Here is an 18901-nt window from a genome sequence, read left to right on the forward strand (position 1 = left end):
GGGGCAAGGATGCTAATTCCATTAAAGAACCTGCAGAAGGTAGACCCATGACAAAGAACCAGAAATCCTTCTGAGTGAATAAAGATAATGTTATGAAGTTAAAATGAAAATATTAAATGGGCTGAAGGGGATAATGTCCTGAATGTGAAATTAAGTGTTTGCTTGCAAAGGATGGTCCTGGCCAGAGCCAGGCTGCCAGCTCCGCGCTGCCGTGGACGCAGACAGCAGGGCTCACTTCCACCCCATCATTTCCTCGGACCTCTTCAAAATTAACTTCTGCCCTGGCGAGGCGAGTGACAGAGGCTGCGGAAATCAATTCTCATCTCCACTCCGCTGCTGGGAGGTCGCTGACTTGTGCAGATCTGTCACCGCGCTGATGCAACCGCAGCTGAGAGGAGGTACGTTGGAGGCAAACAGGACCTTGAAAGAATCGTGGTTGAGAGGCCCTTGTATCAGAAACCCTCCGTGCAGTAGCCTGAGCAGGGCACGGCGATTTTGCAGCACTGATAGCACCGTTTCAGCCATCCAGAGGAGGAAAAATCTGCTTTTTCCTACGGGAGGGGCCGGCGCGTTGAATTTTGACAGCACCAATTTCAGCCTCCGTGGTCCAGGACAGGTACCTTTTGATGGCTGCTCACCTCGGCCCTCTATTCCTCCGAGAATCAGGGTGTTTTCGGAACAAATAACACCTCTCTGCTTTCAAGCCAGCCCTCCCCGGCTCAATCTTCCCCTTCCAGGGAAAGCAACAGCAAGGCGAGAGCGCTGCTGAATATAAATAGGAGCAAAGCACATTATAATTACAAATCTGGCTATCCAATGTGCAGCTCTAAACCCTGAAATGATAGGCTGACACTGTCATCCCAGCCCAGACACCAATTACAATTACATCTAACCGAGGCCACCGAGCCAGACAGGGGAAGGGGCAGATGAAAGATGCACCTTGGCGGGGATCCGGCTCCTCAACTCCCAAGAAATTGCCTTCTGCAAATTATTAGCGAGTCGCTTGAGCTAAATAATTAAGGCTTTTATTTATTTTTTTCTCCCTTATTACTCTCTGTTCTGCCAGGTGTAAATAACCCCACGGAGAAAACCCTAATAGGTCTGAATCAGCATCAGAACCCAAAGGGAAAAAGCGTCCTCCCCTTGCCCCCGAGCTGGTGCTGGGCGGTGTTTTGATCTTAACAGACTCTCCGCTCCTAAACTCAGCCCCAAAATCGATCGGTGAGCTCATTACATAAATCCATATTCAACTATTTGGTCTACATTTAACACTACAACAAGGGTAGGCAGGGCGAATTAAATGGATTTCCTTCCAAGTGGCACAGAGCCCGAGTTTCTCCTTCTTCTTTGAATCCTCTCCCACCCATCTTTCGCCACGCTGGAAAAAAAATAATTCACTTTTTGCACACCTACAAGGGATGACAACGCTTACAGCCTTTTATGATCGGAGGTGTAGGTGCTAATGGGATCGATGCAGCTGTCTCCGGAGAGATATTGGCAGCAGGTTTTGGTATCTCATGCACGTGCCCTGTACTCCTTTTAGAAGTACATTTCCAGCAGATACAGGTGACACGCGGTATAGGAAAGGCATCACTCAACACGAGCAAAGGATGCGCTCGCCTGGCTGCTCATTTTCTCCTAAATACAGCTGCCAAGCTTCAGCGACTGGCTCGGAAAGCAGCTTCCAGGAATTTCTAGAATATGCCCCCTAACTTCTCAAATTAAGGGGATACAAAGGATATTTGAGGATAATCCCGGACCCTGTCGTATCCACGGTGATGGCGAGGATACCGTGGCACTGCACAGCCTGTCCAACCCTCAGCACTAATTCTGAGGCTGAACAGGTCCAAATAAACTCTACCCTAAATCAGTACTTTGTAAAAATCAGGTACCATTGGTCCTGAGCAGGAATAAAAGCAAAAACCAATATAATACCTTGCAGCTTCCTAAATAGGGCCACGTGTAAGACATGTTTGGGGGTTGTTTTCCCTGAATCTTTCCATCAGGAAGCGAAGATACGAAGTTAATATCGCTGACAAATATGCCCGGAGATTAATTTGATGTTTCTCCCATAAAGCAAACACGTCCAGCTGTTTCTTCCCCTTTCTTACCGTCGATCAAACGGCAGCTCAGCAAATAGGTTTCTGCCGCGAAGGTGACAAGGTGGTGCACCACGTATAAAAACTCATCAGCGCTCAGGACTGCAGACAATGCATCTCCTGACCTTATTACTGGCAAGCTCTGCAGTCTAACTTCATCTGTGCTTCTAAAGGAAGATGTTACGGTTAGGGAACAATCAGTGCCTGGGAAAAGGGGGGAAAGAGTTGACCGAGCGAGGAGTTAAGTTAGAAATTCAGCTTGGGAAATGGCAGGTGAGGGCTGAAGTTGGTCACCCAACCATACGTGGTCAAATGAACAAGCCTACAAGGACTCGAGCCATAAATATCTTCGATTCCTACCCAGTATCCAGCTGCAGAACGCAAAAACACTCTGTGTTTTAAAATGTAGGTATCTTTAGGACACCTTAGATAACCAAGAAAATTGAACTCATTTGAGCAGAAGGCACCCAAGCGAATTACTGGGAGGTCTGCAGACAAACCTGGGCACACCAGGGTCAGACAAAGAGTTTCAGCACTTGTTTGTCTTTCTTCCAATAATTTCCCAACTCCTTCTTTAGAGGCGGTTTAAAGGAAGAAAATCTTTGCCTAGATAACCTACAAAATCCAATCGAGCCCCATGGCAAACAACCCTCCGAGCGTGCACAGGGCCATGGACCTCCACGAACGGCCAGGACTTCTGACACCAGTGCTGCCACCTCTACTTCCAGTAAAACTATAATCCCTGTTTATACACACAAATAGGTTCCTACAAGCTCTAAGGAGCCTGAAAGTTCATAACCGAGGACAGGCAGCCACCCCAAAAGCCTTGGGAAGCCCCAGCCAGGGGCACAAAGAGTTGCACCCAGGTGGCAGCATGCTCCCGAAGCCCTGTGCAACTTCGCTGACCTCACCTCAACCAGGAGCTTCTCCAGAATTTGACTCGGAGCCTTTTATGGATTATTTTTTTTCCAACAGCTTTATCTGAATGTGTAATAGGTTGCGTTGCTCTCGGTGAAAACATAAAGTGCTGAGGTTACGCAAACCTGAAGGAGCGGCTCTTGAATGAGCTCTTCGCAAAAACCTGTTTTCTCTGCGCTCAAATTGCTACGAAAAAAAATGAAGCTTTTAGGGACGTAAGCCCAGTCATTCATATAACACTCGTGAAGACCAAAAGGTTTGCTTTTACAGGTTAAAATAATAAAAAAATTCAAAAACTAGGAACACTTGCAGTAAGAGTTCCGATACAAAGCTATCATACTAATTACATTCAATTGTCTGGAAACTCATACAAGCCTAGAAATTACATCACTTCCACATTTCAAACATCGCCCTTCAGTTCTGCTTCCCTGCCAAATTAAATTCTGACACATCTTGAAGTTTGGGAACTAATTGTGCAGTTATTTATTCTATCTCGTGATTCTTCTGACATTACCACGTAAAGTTAATATACGGTAAGTGATATTTTCATTAACACCACTTAAATGTTAATTGCCTTCCAGTTTCCCGGGACTATTATTTATCAACACATATCCTGTTCTAGAAACACAAAATCATGGGAAGGCTGGCTTGGAAACTGTAAACAGCTCTATAGGAAATTATTACTCCTCTGTCTGTTATTCAGATTATCCTAAATCAATTTTAATACACAGCTGTGTTTGTGACAATAGCTCTTCCTCCCTTATATGCAAGAAATTTCACAGTGTTTTCTGAAAAAATCTGTCATGTCTTTACAGACTCTTTGTGCTTGGATCACTCTTTTGTTCTGTGTTCTTTTTAATTTTTAAAGAAAACACGAGAACGTTTGTAAATGATTCAGGAAACACAAATGTTCGTGTGTATCTGACTGCCACCTTGGAACTAAGATGTATTTTACGTATTTTTAGGACAAGATCAAGCATCCCCTACCTGCATTAGCTGTGTCCGAAGCTTGCCTTTAAGAACAGATCTCTGTCTGCTCACACCTGAGCATTTCTCACAACACTGGTCCCTACATCCAGAACCTTTCTGGTCCAAACCAGAAAATAAAACCAAAAAAATAAAACGAAGAAAACTCTGGATATAATGCTCCCTGCCTGATTTCCACTGTGCAATTCTTGAATCTGTTATGGTAGAAAATCTCCAAAAAAATTCACTTAAATCCAAAGAAAGCAGAACCAGAAACAAACTCAGGAACTCAACCAATCCTTTCCAACATCCTGTGGCAGGGTTAAAAATACCCCTGTTATTCCTGGAAAACGTTTGCCTACCTTGTTCATGAAGACCTGCAGAAGGAGCAATTCTAAATATCTTCCAAGACAATCCCTTGCAGAGCTTTGGTCAGTCTTCTGGGCACCTCTAGGATGGCCTTTCTACACCTTTTTTTTAATTTTAAACCAGAAAGATATTCTGCTGATTTCGTATTTTTGCTTATGTCTGCCATAAATCCCCAGTAAGGTGTCATAATGTTATGGCAAAGACCACCGTAAAAGCATATAAACCAAATTTATTCTTACCATTATCATGATTATTACTGCTTATGCAGTGCAATAAACGCGAGCGGCTTACCAGTTGTGCATACTAAAACAAGGAGGTTAAGGCTCTTGTCTCAGCACAAAACCACACGATGTTGGTTCAGGAGGTCATTCTCCTTCCCAACCCCGAGCCTCGTGCAGGTCCTTAGGTGCTTTTGTTGTTTTGCTGCCAGAGGTTTCCCCTGTAGCATCTCTTTGGCCAACCAGCCTAATAAATAAGCCTTCAGAAAATACATTTCGCATGCCGGCAGAGTTGCCGTTCTCCGGGTTAGGAAAAAGAAAAAAAAAAGCAATATTTATATGTACATACACACATTCGATTTTGAAATTTGCAAGTGGAGTCTTGAAATAGCCCCTTGCATCTTCCTCCATGGCAAGGAGGAGCCCTGGGAAATTTGCTAGTTCTAATTCAGGGCATCGAGGGCAGACTGGAGAGGCAGCACGTAGCAGCTTCCCATGCTACGGCAGGACCAGGATTATTAGCACGAAGATACACCTGCCTAACATCTTCCCAAAAAATCCATTCATTACTTTTTTCACTCATTTTTCCCGATATTCAAAACCCTGCTTTTATATTTCACCTTAGTTTTAAGACTAACCACAAGCAAGACTAACGTACGCTGTTTGGCTCTTCCAACAAACCTGCAAAGACTAAAAATCTGAATTTTAATGGCAAAATTAGCTCCATTTCTTAACACGTAGATAGATTTTGATTTCTTAAGGAGGAAGTGAGACTTAGAATAAAGGGAAATGATGCCTTGCAGAATGGTTTTCTAATAGGAATTCAGGGAAAATGATTTCTGAAGATTGATTCATCCCTGTTTCTTTGTCAAGAAAAAGTAATTTACAAGTTTCCCAACCTAAGTCTTATTATACAACAAATGCAAACTCCTCGCGAAGATCTTGCACATGCAAAACTGTTACATCTGCCAGCTGCTAAGCCGAAAACGTGCGACAAGAAGCGGCCACACAACTCGGAAGCAGAGGAATTGAAAAGGAAAAGGATGTGATGGAAATGAGAAACTGAACCACACACAGCTGAGCACAAGCAGGGGTGTTCAGAGCTCGTTGGAGCTCACCCCTTGAGGGTCTTTCCAAGAGTCTCAGCCCTCTGCACCCTTCTCCATCTCCCTACAACGTCCAATTTGGGACATGCTCAAGCATTACAATGCCAAGAGCCAAGGCTGATTTACAGCATTTTTACCAGCCTCTGAGCGAGGGCATCTTCCTAAGCTGCGGATTTGTCTAGCGAGGAATTTACTGCAGAAACACAGCTAATAATTATCCCGTTGTATACACGCGTTGATGATTTCAGGGCTGTCTTTATCTGATCTTTCACCTGCTAGAATAAAACAATCCCTCCATACGTCCTCTGAATATCTGAAGGATGAGGAGCTGCTGGCGTAAAGCAAATAACTGCCTGGAAGTTCTTTATAGGAAGATTTTCCTCGGGGATCTTCTCTTCAGCTGAAGTTATGCGTGTCCATCATTCACCACCACGCTGCTCTCTGCTCATTTTCTAGGTGTGCAAATAACAGGTTTTATACAGTTATAAAAATAAGGCAGCCGACGGAGATCTCTTTCAGCTGCTTTGTCTTGCTGAGAACCAGCTTGCCAGTACTTGTACCGGGAGTGCATATTGTAGGGTTTGTTCCTTTACCTGCTTAATAGGATCACGCATGCCTGTAGGTCCAGAGCAATTGTTCTTTGGCAGAGTCATGAGGCAGAAACAGAGGCCAGCAGGTAGCCAAGTGGCTTGAGAAACCCAGGATGTGATGGTGGAAGATTACGAGAGAAGAGAAATCCTTTGATATCTCTTATTTACTGCTTTGCTTTTTAAAGAAATAAGCATTTAAAGCTGCAGTTTATAAATTTATTATCAACTGGTGAGCAGTCTCTTGCTTGGAGTATGGCATTAAGGCCGTTAATGGGAAAAAAAGGGAACAGGAGAAGAAATGCTGCCTGATGCGTGGATCGCAACCCATCCACCATCACTTCTTTCACCCTAGTTCGTAATAATCTGCTGAGTACAGCGTCTCTTCAGCCACGAGCTCAGCTAAGGACAGAGATTTTACATTTCTGGCTTTTTGTAGTCTAAGCACAACACCTACCCAAAGAGTTTGGAGCATCCTCCAGCCACGTCTGGAGGAGTGAAAGCCGAGGCTATTATCTGCGGGAGCTCGCAGCCCGTTTGGCTTTCACTTCTCATTTCTGTGTTGGCTAATTCCAATTTAGCAGCACAGCATTTACAAGGGACGCGCTCGGTCTCAGTCGGAGCTCGTTTCTTCTTGCTTTAAGGCCAACTCACGTGCTGCTCCTCCGGGTCCTACAGTTAACGGTGGTCAAAACGGAGGCTGTCAACCTACACGTCTGCATAATAATGATGGCATGGACCGATTACATCCTTTTACCCATGCTAAACTTCCAATATCCCCCAAGATAACATACAGAACACAGTTAGCTCTCAGCATGGTCCAAATTATTGGACCAGCCTCCCAGAAAAAGCCACACCACCAAGCTGGGTCATCGCCAGCCCCCACCAGAGCCCTCGCTGAGCAGAGCAGAAATATTTCCCCCAGCCCCACCACTTCATCTGCATTTATAGCTGGCTCCTGCGCCAGCTGTGCATGCCGGCCCCCCCTTCACCTCCGAGGAATTGGAGTGCCATTGTTTGAAGAGCTGATTAAACAGCCAGGAAAAAGTAATCCATCACTTAAAAAAGGGAAACGGAGACAGTTTGCAACGGTGTCCTGGAGCTCTTTAGTATCTGCTCTTCATTTTCTTCGATTTTAATCCAATGCCCAGCATCATAAACACAAACACAGGGTATAAAATTAACTGACAGCACTTCATGACGAGGTAGGAGCGGCGCTGAGTTAAACCCAGTTTTGCTTTGGCTGATCCTAGAGCCAGATTAAACCCCCCTACAGTAGGAGACGGCCCGTTTCCTTCAGTTGTTCGTGCATGCAAATATCATTCGAGTGCATGAGCTGAATGCCAGATTCAGCTTGAAAGAAAACAAAGAAAATAAAAAGCAAAGGCAAAACAATCCTGCATCTCCCCATGGCGACATCTGAAGGGGAAACAGGTTGGTTTTGAACAGGATGATGCCTCGCTGATCCCTGCTGTCCTTCCTCAATATCACACAGGCATTTTTTCCGCCCGTGAAATCTAGTTTCTAAGTGCTTTCTCATTTTCACCTTTGTCCCTAAGGGAAGATAACCTCATCAGCACCTCTGGTGACTGCACAGAGACAAGGGAAACGCTCATCTGGCAGGATCCTGCAAGGGCAGGGCTCTCCCACCAAGCTACATCACTCCATGACTGCAAAGATTCTGCTCTTCCCAGGCCAAATCAGGGAACGAAGGATGCTTCTGCACGTTCCCATGCCCTCAGCTTCCTGGCATCATCTTTGAGAAGCAGCAAGTGCATCCTGCAGCCCGGAGCGGGTCATTAATCATTTACAACCCAGAAACTGTGAAAGGTTTTTAACCACATTTTACAAGGCGTCTGGTTTAAGATGAAGACATCTTTCTGCTGGCTTAAAAAAACATGAAGGAGTAAACCAAAATACCTATGCTGCTGTATAATGCAGTCCATACAACTAAACGACTATTAATTTCAGAGCAACAGAGCAGCATTTGTCCTTCTAGTACATAGACACAAACCTTATGATCTCAGTGGTTGGCTGCGCTCGATAGCCCCGTGCCAAAATGTTTTTTCTTTCCCTTTCCTCAAGACAAAACCTTCTCCAAAAGCTTAACACAACTAGATATATAATCCCTTAATGCTTATGGACTGTTTCATTCCATCACCTCACCCACTTATGACCATCTTCTCCTATTTCAGGAGGACAAAGCTCCCCTACAGACGGTGAGGCATCGCCGTTGGCTCTTCGTGCAGGTTTAGTTGGCCTCCAGAGTCAGCTCTAGGACAAGGCCAGCATCTGTAATTGCCTCAGTGAACAAAATGTCTCAAAGTATCTGAGAGCTTGGACACACTTTTAACTACAGCCAGCCAGCTGGAGAAGTAAAAGGGAATAAAGAATAGTAGCTGCTCGCTTGGGATTTTTATGTTAATAGCATTAATTACATCTGCAATTCTGTGTCCTTTGCATCTTACCAGGCTCTGGGATGATTAGCTGTGCACTGGCCTGTGCGTTTCCAGCTTCATTTTCAGCTACACACTGATAAAATCCTTCATCTGACTTTACCAAGCCCAGAATCCGCAAGTTGCTGCCACCCTAGAGAAATACGGAAAATGGAAAGAAAGGAAGAGAATTAATTAGAAAAACACCAGCCAACGTGAACGAGGATTACAAAACCTTCACGGAACAGCTGTTCTGTGAAACAAAGGCACTGCGCACGCAATCTCAACCCCAGATCACATAGGCATCTAAGGACAAGGTCTGTAACAACGAGAATCTTCATCAGAAACCTCTCGACACGTGGTATCTTTGCATTTTGTTTGAGGGAAGGTGCCTACGGGCCTGAGGTTGGACTCACTTTGTTGTCCATCCAACACCTTTCTCAAGGTTTAGGCTCCAAAATTACAGCCAACCACTTGGTTAGTGCTCCGAATTTTGTCTTGGCCCTTAGCCGCAGGGAAGATTTAAAAGAACTTTCAACTTCTGTGTCTTTGAACAAATGCTGTGCTGAAGGTCAAACCCTCCTGATGGCTCGAGGCCTGGAGATCCTCCAGAAAAGGTCACTCTGCGCTTACTCCATTTGAAAGAGATTTAGCTTTTAACTTCTGTTAGCACAAGCAGAAACCTATTATCTTGGGTAAAAAAAAAAAAAAAAAAAAAAGGAGTGAGGGGTGTGCTCTGGCTGAAACATGCCTTCTATTAACAATAATTTAAAAGTGAGACAGTTTTCCACCACCACATAACCATGACAGCAACAGAGCTGTCCTTTTCCTTGGAAGCTTAACGCTTCTGGCTGCTTTTTAACGAGCAATGATGTATAATAATCAAAAAAAGTTGAACTTACTATTGCGTATGGCAGAGTGTATCTATCGTGCATGAACACCACATTAAAACTGGTTTTTTTTTTGTTTTTTTTTTTTGATTGGTAATTAAAAGATGTTATTGGTTACAAGCTGAAAAATTAGAAAGCACTGAACCAAGCCATGAACAAGTCACATCTCGTGGCCTATGGACATCTTCACTGTCACTGAGATTTTTGGGGCTCTATTCCAATATTTCAGCTCATTTACAAGTGGCACTGCTTTCAGGAGATCAATGCTTTTGGAAAACTCAGCATAAACTAAGCTTATATTACAGCTGCATTTAAACTAAAAGGGGTGGGAGTCCTGCATGGGGATGTTACTTTGGGGAGAATGTGCAAAAATTCTCTTTAAAAATCTAATTATATCAAGAAGCTATTCTCATTATTAACCCCTTTTGATTTATATAAAATCACTGTAAGAAATAATTCCTCTCATCAACCAAGCCATAAGTTGGACAAAGTATTTCCTGAAACGAATCTGAAACTATTGTAGGGAGACTCAAAAGGTGAAAATTACCAAGAAAAGCATCTTTTGCTCATGTAACTCTGTGGAGCACCACCAACGTGTTCCCTAATGCTTGTTCTGGTACCCTGAAACCTTAAAGATCTGTACTTAAAAGGAGAAACTAAAATTTGTCTTCATCAGTGAACCTTTGCACTCGACCATAGCCGTCGTTTGTCATTCCTAACAATCTCGTGAGTCTGACTTCCTTAGAGAAGAGATCTAGTATTTCTGTTCCAAGGCCAATAGTTAGTAAGGAAGTCGTTAGCACTTGGCAAACGATATTATTAACAATAATTTAGATTGGGATCACAAACTGTTATATCTCTCCAAAAAGAAGTGTTTAAATCTCCCTAAATCTGGGACACGGCATCAACAAATTTGCTATAACATCTTGCTGCAATGCTCCTTCTTCGCACTAGGAGGCACAATAAATTTTGTTTGGGAAAGCTTCCAAGTTTGCAAAGGCAATGATTGGGTCAAGTATCAGAACACATTTCCCAACTTGATAAAAAATCTCAACCATTAGTGAGTAAAAAAAAAACTAGAGAATTACCACTATCTGAAAATAGTCGCTAGGAATGACCACTTCTCCATTCTTGATCCACTCCACCGTAGGGATGGGCTTGCCAGACACGGCGCATTCAAACTCGATGTCCATGCTCTCGTAGGCATAAAGATTCGACGGGCGAACTAAAAACCATGGTGGAACTACAAAAAGAGGTGGGGGGAAAAATGAAAGCGGCGATGAGTAAATACAAGTAAAGGTTTAGCAAGTAAATAATTTCAGTAAGCCTTCAAAAATATCAGAAATAGGTAGAAAACACATCTGTAATTCAAATTCTTCTCTTCAACCTTTAACAAGGAAACACTAGGGAAAACGTTTATTCTAGAGAGAGCACTTAATGGTTGCTTTTAATATTCATTTCTAGCCTTTTTGTTCATTTTTTGGGGCCAAAAGAAAGAATTTGAACTTCAATTTACAAAACATGCAAGTTGTTTTCCAGTGCACACAACCCGAAATTTTATAAAAGTAACTTGATCGTAGGAAATTAAATAAATAAAAATATAAATAAATAAATCTCTAGGAAGGAGGGTAATTAAATCTCATTCATTTCAAAGGATTGGATGCCAACTGCTAACTTAACAAAGACTGTAAGTCAACGTATGGAGAGGTACGTAAAGGGATAAGACAAGTTCATTGGCAAGCGACACAGAATTAGGAGCATTTAGAGACATTTTCATCTAAACCAGGACTTCTGACCGAGTTTAATAGAAGATGAAGAGATAATCAATAACTAGGAAATCCGTCCCCAGTGATGGAAGAAGAAAAAAATAGTTATCTTTGCTGAGAAGGAATACTTATTAAGCCAGCAATTATCTGTTGCCTTGCATTACTGTAATGTATTCACAGCTTTTCAGTATGCTATACGATATGCTAATTTAATTTCATCATTATTGTAACACTAGCACAATAGAAATTAGCAAGTTGAGGAAAACCACTCATAACGTCACCGTCCTGACGAGCCCACTCCCCTCGCATCCAACTGAAGAGCACCCACCAAAAAAAAAAATATATCAGCATTCCCACCAGCTTTCCCAGGGGAACGATGGTTTTGAATATCCATAGTCCTCGGGAAGCCAGAAAGGATTAAATTTCCAAGTACCATCCACGACTTATCATTTCAGACAGAAAATCCAATTGTGTTTCTTGAGCCATCCTTCCTGCTGTCTGCTTATAATATTTATAAAGCTGTAATATTCAACCCCCCCCCCCCCCCCCTAAATTAAAAGAAGGTGAAGATTATAAAATCAATTGCGCAGAAGCTAAAGAAATGTTACAGTCGAGGCTGCCCTTGCATCCCTAATTCGGACGCCAGGTTTGCAAGGATTACAGCACACTCCCCAGCTAAACCATCAAATTCTGCAGCCTCCCAGGGCTCTCAGAGGAGCACGTCTGCTGTAAGTATTTTAGGATCTGATTTCCAGCTTCCTATTTAGTACACGGCTTCACGCTTTCTAGGCTTCAAACTCTTCCGTGCAAGCAAAACGATGAGTTTCCAGTAGGGTTTTCTCTGGTTCCTATTTTGGCATGATCCACGCGCTTCCTTAATCTCGTAGCACTCTGCCAGCGTCACAAATCAAGAGAATATCCAACGTACAGCTTAAAGGACACGAGAACTCCCCCCAGTTTTTCTGGATGAGTTAGGTGTGACTTAGAGCAGTCTCCACTGAGACTAACGTCTTCCAGTTGTCCACCAGACCTTAAAATCTCATGGGGCAAGCAGAACATGAGTCAACCCAACCATCTACAGCAACAGAAGCGTCGTGCAAGTGACCAAAGCATTATCTTGATGTGCTCTTCACAGCTGCATTTAACTACCTTACCCACATAACTCTGCCTGCAATCACTTACTTGCCCTTATTGGCATTACGGTTTCCAGCTTGGGTAATAAACGACAGCAGAGTCCTTGAGATGCCATCTCTTTCATCATACACTCCCGACAAATCCTTGGAGGGCTCTCCAAGCTTGCGTCCACAACAAGGTAGGAGTATTTTGGAGAAAATTTGATTATTTTATTTAAAAACTGTACAAAATGCATGAAAACAAGATCAAATTAAGACTGCAAGGCTATCGTGTCAGCTATTTCTTAATTTCTAGCAATTGCTTCTGCTTTGGAGCTAAGTTATCTACACAAATAAGCACGAGCCCTGGGCCCCTCAGCGTTGCTCCGATGTCAAATCTTCCCTGGTTCTCTTTCAGATCAGCCTTATTTTCCACGCACCTAACAGTTTTGGATACCTAGAAGCTCCCAATCCGGTTCCGATCAACTCCAGTGTGCACAAATTAAACCTGATGAGCTGTCCTGATTAACTTAGCTGCCTAATTTCCTACTGAAGAGGCTCCCACGGAGGTGCGTGCACAGGTCAGGAAGGCTCTGCCTGCTTTTGGGGGGGCACAACAGGTTCAAGACCCCACAGCCACAGGAGCATGCAAGAAATTCTGCAGGTTTTTCAGAAAAAAAAAAAAAAAAAAAAACATCACTGATAGGGAAACACCGGTAATGAGGATGACGATTGAGATTATTATTTTTTTAAATAACATCAGATACACTAGAGACATACAAAAAGACACAGCGGCAGAGCGGAGAATAATCAGCGTTGAATAGCTCGGTTCAAGGGAAAGCAAACAAGCTGTTTGTGTAACAAAGAGCTGAATTAAAAATTAAGAAGCAAGCGAATTCACATGCTCATTTTTAGCTTCTTTCCACCAGTATATTTTATTCAATAAGCTCACACCAAACCCCCCGCTATCTACGCAGTTTACAAACCCCGCAATTTTTCAGAGCTCTGACAAAACCATAAACTACTCAATCTTCATTAGAATGGTTTATTGCCGTGTCACCAGAAGCCTGTAATTAATTTAGAGGCTTGTAATTCACAGATTCCTGCCAGTTCTTCTTTCTGACGCACACATTCACGGACCCTGACCCGAAGGTTTGCCCTCCCTCCACCAGCATGGGGTCACTGCTGCTCCCCTCCCCATTTTTAAAAAAATAATAATTGTTGGCATTTTTCTAGACAGAACAAATGTATTTAATAATTATCGTGTGTTCACAAACCTTTTATGCAGTGGGGTAGGTGTATTATTTTCAAAAGACATCATCCCAGCTTCCATAAAGCAAATCAGACAGCACGAAACACAGGTAGACGCTACAAATAAGGACACCCCGACATGCCAAAGCAGACAGATGTAACACATTCAGACTCCTGCTCTATATACGTTATGCATACATATAAAACGCCAAGCACCATAAATACACGTGCCATAAATATTTTATGGATCAATAAATGCCAAGCGCTGCCGCGTTCGCTCCCTTCTTTTGCTCCGTGCTGAATATTTCAAAGGCCTGCGTACATGGAGGAGGTTGGTGAGTTGGGCTGGAAAGGCAATGAAAATGCTTGCTTGTTGCTCGTGTTCCTTCTAATTATATCGTGGCAATATAAAGGCAACTTGAAGAAACCGCAGGCATTTTTTTTCCCACCAGAAAACTTACGAGCTTTCAGAGAAGTTTTTATATATATATATTTTTAGAAGGTTTCTGTGAATGGGTGGAAAGCTCAAGTTCAGCGAGATTTCAGCAGCCTTGTGCTACGGTATCCTTATATTGTCCTTTGCCCCGTTGAAACCTTAAAACCTATCCTCAGGCAAAAATAAGTTAAAATGGAAACTCAGAAGGCTCCATTTTTAGACCTCATCAGAATGAAAACACTTTTCAAAGCGCTCGTTTTCCTTATCTCACATCAACCCAGCCATATAAAAAATGCCCCGGTCTCAGGCTGAGGATATTTTATGCTGCGTGCTGTACCAAAAAAAAATTGAAGTAAAAATAAAACCCAAAAGGTTAATCAGACATGTAAAAGATGTCCACGAGATTTGGGGTTTTAATAGAATACCAGGGGACCCCCGACAGCTCCGAGGGGCTCTGACAGAAGCCAGCGATGCTGCAAAAAGCTGCTGGAGGTTCTGGGGTCTCGAGCCTTGCTTCAAACAAATGGGATTTCCCCTCCCAGGAGCACAAGAGGCTGCATTTATTCGGAAGAATGTCAAAGATTGGTCGTAATGAGCCTGTAGAAGAGACATGGGGACGAATCGAGCCCTTGCCGGCAGCAACAGCTAGCGTGGAGCGTTGGGTGTTGGGCTGACCTCCCCATTTCTAGAAATACCTTTTGCGAGATGACAGCTGATCTTGCGACAAGAGGAAGCAATTTTACCTCAGAAATGTCTGCGTTTTCTAATGCGAAGCGTCTTCCCTTTGCATGTTTGAATAAGGAATGTGGTCCTACTGACCCAAGAAAGATAACTGCTGTCAGCGAGTGCCCAACCCTGTCAGCCTGCAGAACGGGAAGACTTTCAATTGCGTGTGCTTAAAGGGACCCTTTGTCATCTCCTATATCCCAATCCTTCCAAAAGGGCCCTCGTATTTTTCACTGCTAGCTTGCACAAGCCATGGGCTTAAAATAAAGCCCGAAACTATTTCAACAGGTCACAAAAAAGGGCCTACGAATGCTCTTACAATATACAAGAGCTCTTTGGAGAGAGTACGAGGCAATAAATAAATAGATACCTAATAATGTGTCTTCAAAAACTAGATTAAAATTCCCATCTTCTTCTTTCCTGCCACAGCTCGGTACCCTTGTCTGACTCTATGCTCTGCACCTGACGTTCAGGAAGGCGATATGATATCAATACATCTCCCCTCAGACCAGCCTTGAAGAAATAAAAGAAAAACGACGCTGTTAGTCTATGTAAAACTTCATTCTTCACCTAAATAAAGGCATGGCTTGTCTTCTTTAATGATTTAGATTATCGTCATGCTTCTTTAGTTCTCCACGTGAAGGTCAGCTCCTATCGTTACTACAAAAAAATCACAACAGCGGCAGCTCGCGGTTCCCGAGAGGAAAAGAATTGAGCCACCAAAAAGTCGAGCGATACATCACCGTGGTCAGGCGTGCATGAAAGAGGTGGAGAAGGTGTGCAGGCAACTCGTGCAGCTCCGTCAGGGCGTTGTAGTCAAACCCTTCCCTCCTCTGTTTTCTATTACATGACGACGTGCATCTCTCTTGGTATTGAGTCTGCTAGGTACTGGAGGGCAGAAAACATCTCCGATTTTTCTTTGTGAGCAGAGAACCATCAGTTTTAGCCAAGTAAAAAGCTGCTAATCTGCTGTGCTCTCTAAAAAAATAATAATTTAATGAAGAGACTTTGATTTTTATTGCCTACATTATAAATGCTCCCCTATCAATGAGCACGCTGATGAGACACTTAGAGAAAAACACAATTTCAGTTTTATAAATACTTAATATATATAAACGCAACTGAAACCATACTTACTGTATTAAAATACACCAGAAAATGCAGTGAAAAGCAAAGCTTAGCATTGCTCCCACTTGTTCCCAAAGGCAGAAATCCTTCTGCAACGCTACAACGACCTGCACTACACTTGAAGGTAAAATTCTTGATCTTATCTAAATAAACCTAGCGATTTTCTCATTGATTTGTAGGCGCCAGCCCCTCACCCCAGCACAGGAGAAAAGGTGACACTAATATATGAGGAAAATATGGTGTTGTCTCCGTGTTGGTTCCAATTTTGTTTTCTTTTGTTGCCCAAACCCCTCCCCACTGGTGAATAAGTTCGACATGGAAAGACGACTTCTTCCCCCTTAAAACGTTGTTTTATATATGACCACTGAATGAAAAACCCCAAAATGAACCAAAACATCCTTGTCCCTTCTAATAGGTACAAGTGTTGACCCATGCCCAACTGGAGGCCACAGAATATTATTTATTTAATAGTAAACGTGGCTTTTATGTGATGTACCGATAACAGACAGCCCGCGATGAGAAAACTAAGGTCACAGATATCTGTCACTTTCTAAATACCTAAAGATTTTATTTTATTGCTGCCTTTATGACTTATGGTGCAGACAGCAGCTATTGACCACCTACCATCTGGCCCGGGAACAAACGAGCATTTCATAATTGTGTATTGGGGCAAACTTTATCTTCGGATGCATTAACGTTATTTCTGTCAACTCCTGTAAAACAGCAGCACACGCAGCACAGAGGAGGCTAAGGGCTAATACAATACTGACAATTAGCTCAGGTTTTAGTAAACAGCATGAAAACATCTGAAAAAAAAAAACTGCAGGAAGAGCTGAATTATCTCTATTTACTTATTTATAAGTATTTTGTCTGTTCGCCTAAGGATAGCCCAAATGGGCATTAAGTTAATGGGAAAACAAGACTCCGAAAAATACATTTTTTCTTTGCCTTTAAAGAAAGGGAAGGATACAATGGCTCTGAATTAATTCAAGATAACTACTTGAACTATTAATTCAAGATAATTGAGTACCAACCTGTCTCATCATAAAAAAAACCAAACATCTCAAGACCTCACCACCAACTTTCCTCTTCTGTATCTGTACGAGACGCAAAATTTCAACTTTCATAACCCGGTTATAAGATGTTTTTGTGGTTAGACAGGCAAATAAGGGCAGGATGATGGCTCTCCAGATCTCTGTGGTGTGTTGAGGACCAGTGAACGCTCTTTCCTGGAGCTCTTTGCTGAGATTCGGGCTGACACCAGCAAGCACCACGCTTCCAGGCTCGGTAATTGCAACGATAATGCATTTCATTTTGGGATCTCAAAGCAATTTGTAGGCATTAAATAATTCACAAGCATTTTACAGATAGATACACACACACACGGAGTAAATGACTCGCTCAAGGTCATGTAAAGTATCAGTGACAGATAATTAAAAGCCAGTGTAATTAATAGATGTCCCTGGGAGATTTGTGTATATCTAAGACTCCCTCCCCTCCATAGCCGGCACCGACAGCCACCTCTCCGCACACGGATTTCCCAGGTTTATTTTGGGACTTTCTGGGCCCCAAAGTACAAGAGAGACCTGGGCGTACTGGAAAGAGCCCAGCAAAGGGCTATGAAAACTGTGAGCATGAGAGGAAGAAGGAAGAAATAAAACTACAACACCTTGGGAGATGCTCTCACCTTTAGGTGTTCTCAGGAGGTGCCTTCAAAACTTCTGGCTGATGCAGTGTTTCAATTCATCAGCACATTTTCCTAACAAAACTAGCACGAATTGAAGTTTTTATATCAGTAGAGGTCACTGGATTTCCTGAGCAACTCAGTCAAGTCCACACATGGACAGAATATAGGCCTGTGCCTGTCCAGCCTCATTGTCACATCCCAAAACCATGAGAATAAAAACACTCTCACATGGAGCACCTCTTCCACATTTGGACTGGAAAAAAAATCAAAGAAATAATGATAATAATAATAAAAAAAAGTCTGGCAGCCCATCTTGGTTTTCCTTTCTTCATTCTCTTGGTCTCCTAACTGCTTTCTCTTATCAAAAAATAATATCACCAACCGATCACACATCGATACCCTTTACACAGGTATTCCAGCAAGTTTATGGAACATTTATGGAACAACCCAAAATGTACAGAAAGCTGTTTACCCACTCAAATCCCACACTGCCTTGTTCGCCCGACAGCCCCTGAAATCTTGGGGGGGAGATGTTTGGCTGGAAAAAGTCCAGTATTAAAGAACGGCAACCCTTCGTCACGCTCCAAGAGGAGCATATTGAGAAAGCGTGCTGAAAAGGTAGTTATTTTTTGAGATCTTTATCTGTATGGCCTCAATCACCTTCTTATCACGTTGTCTTGTGGGAGAAGAAAATGAGAAACAGAGGAGCAAATAGGTGAAACAGAATATGTATTATAGCAATACGCAATATTGGGCACATTACTGCAGCCTGTTTTGATGCTTACTATACTTTCATTTACCCAACAAGTTAATGGGAGGACCCTTATTTCATTTATTCCTACTAAATATCAACTTTCAAGCCATCTCATTCAAACAAAATCGTTAACACAGACTGAGGTCAGAAGCTCAAAAGATGCATCCTGGAAAATAAAGATTTGGGCCACTAGTGAAAGGACAAGGAATGTAGACATCATTACTAAGAAGTAATTAAAAGTCCTCCCTTCCATTAAAAAAAACAGAAAGATGGATGAGAAATTGCTCATTTCCGAGCCCCCAGGTAAAGCACAGGATAGCAGCAGCCTGCAGGGTGTGATGCCAGGGCTCTAATTTAGACATTTCAGTGCTCGTCTCCCTTGATGGATGCTTTTGGTTCAAAAAAACAAGGATGCTTTTGGTGCAAACCTCCCTCTCCATGCACTGCCCTGGC

At 42.8% G+C, this 18901-nt stretch overlaps 1 protein-coding gene across 1 annotated transcript in view; it reads right to left on the minus strand.

The window, feature by feature from the left end:
* LOC311426607 (netrin receptor DCC-like) overlaps positions 1 to 18901 on the minus strand; it is a gene marked incomplete at its 3' end in the record, with an annotated part of 357717 nt that overhangs the window by 149320 nt on the left and 189496 nt on the right. The window contains exons 6-7 of the mRNA XM_084503074.1: positions 10677 to 10831; positions 8732 to 8852 (exon numbers count right to left, since the gene is read on the minus strand). Coding sequence (XP_084359200.1) covers positions 8732 to 8852; positions 10677 to 10831 — 276 coding nt within the window. The remainder of the gene's footprint in view (positions 1 to 8731; positions 8853 to 10676; positions 10832 to 18901) is intronic.

This window comes from Aythya ferina (genome assembly GCF_964211825.1).
Source record: "Aythya ferina genome assembly, chromosome: Z".
Lineage (NCBI taxonomy): Eukaryota > Metazoa > Chordata > Aves > Anseriformes > Anatidae > Aythya > Aythya ferina.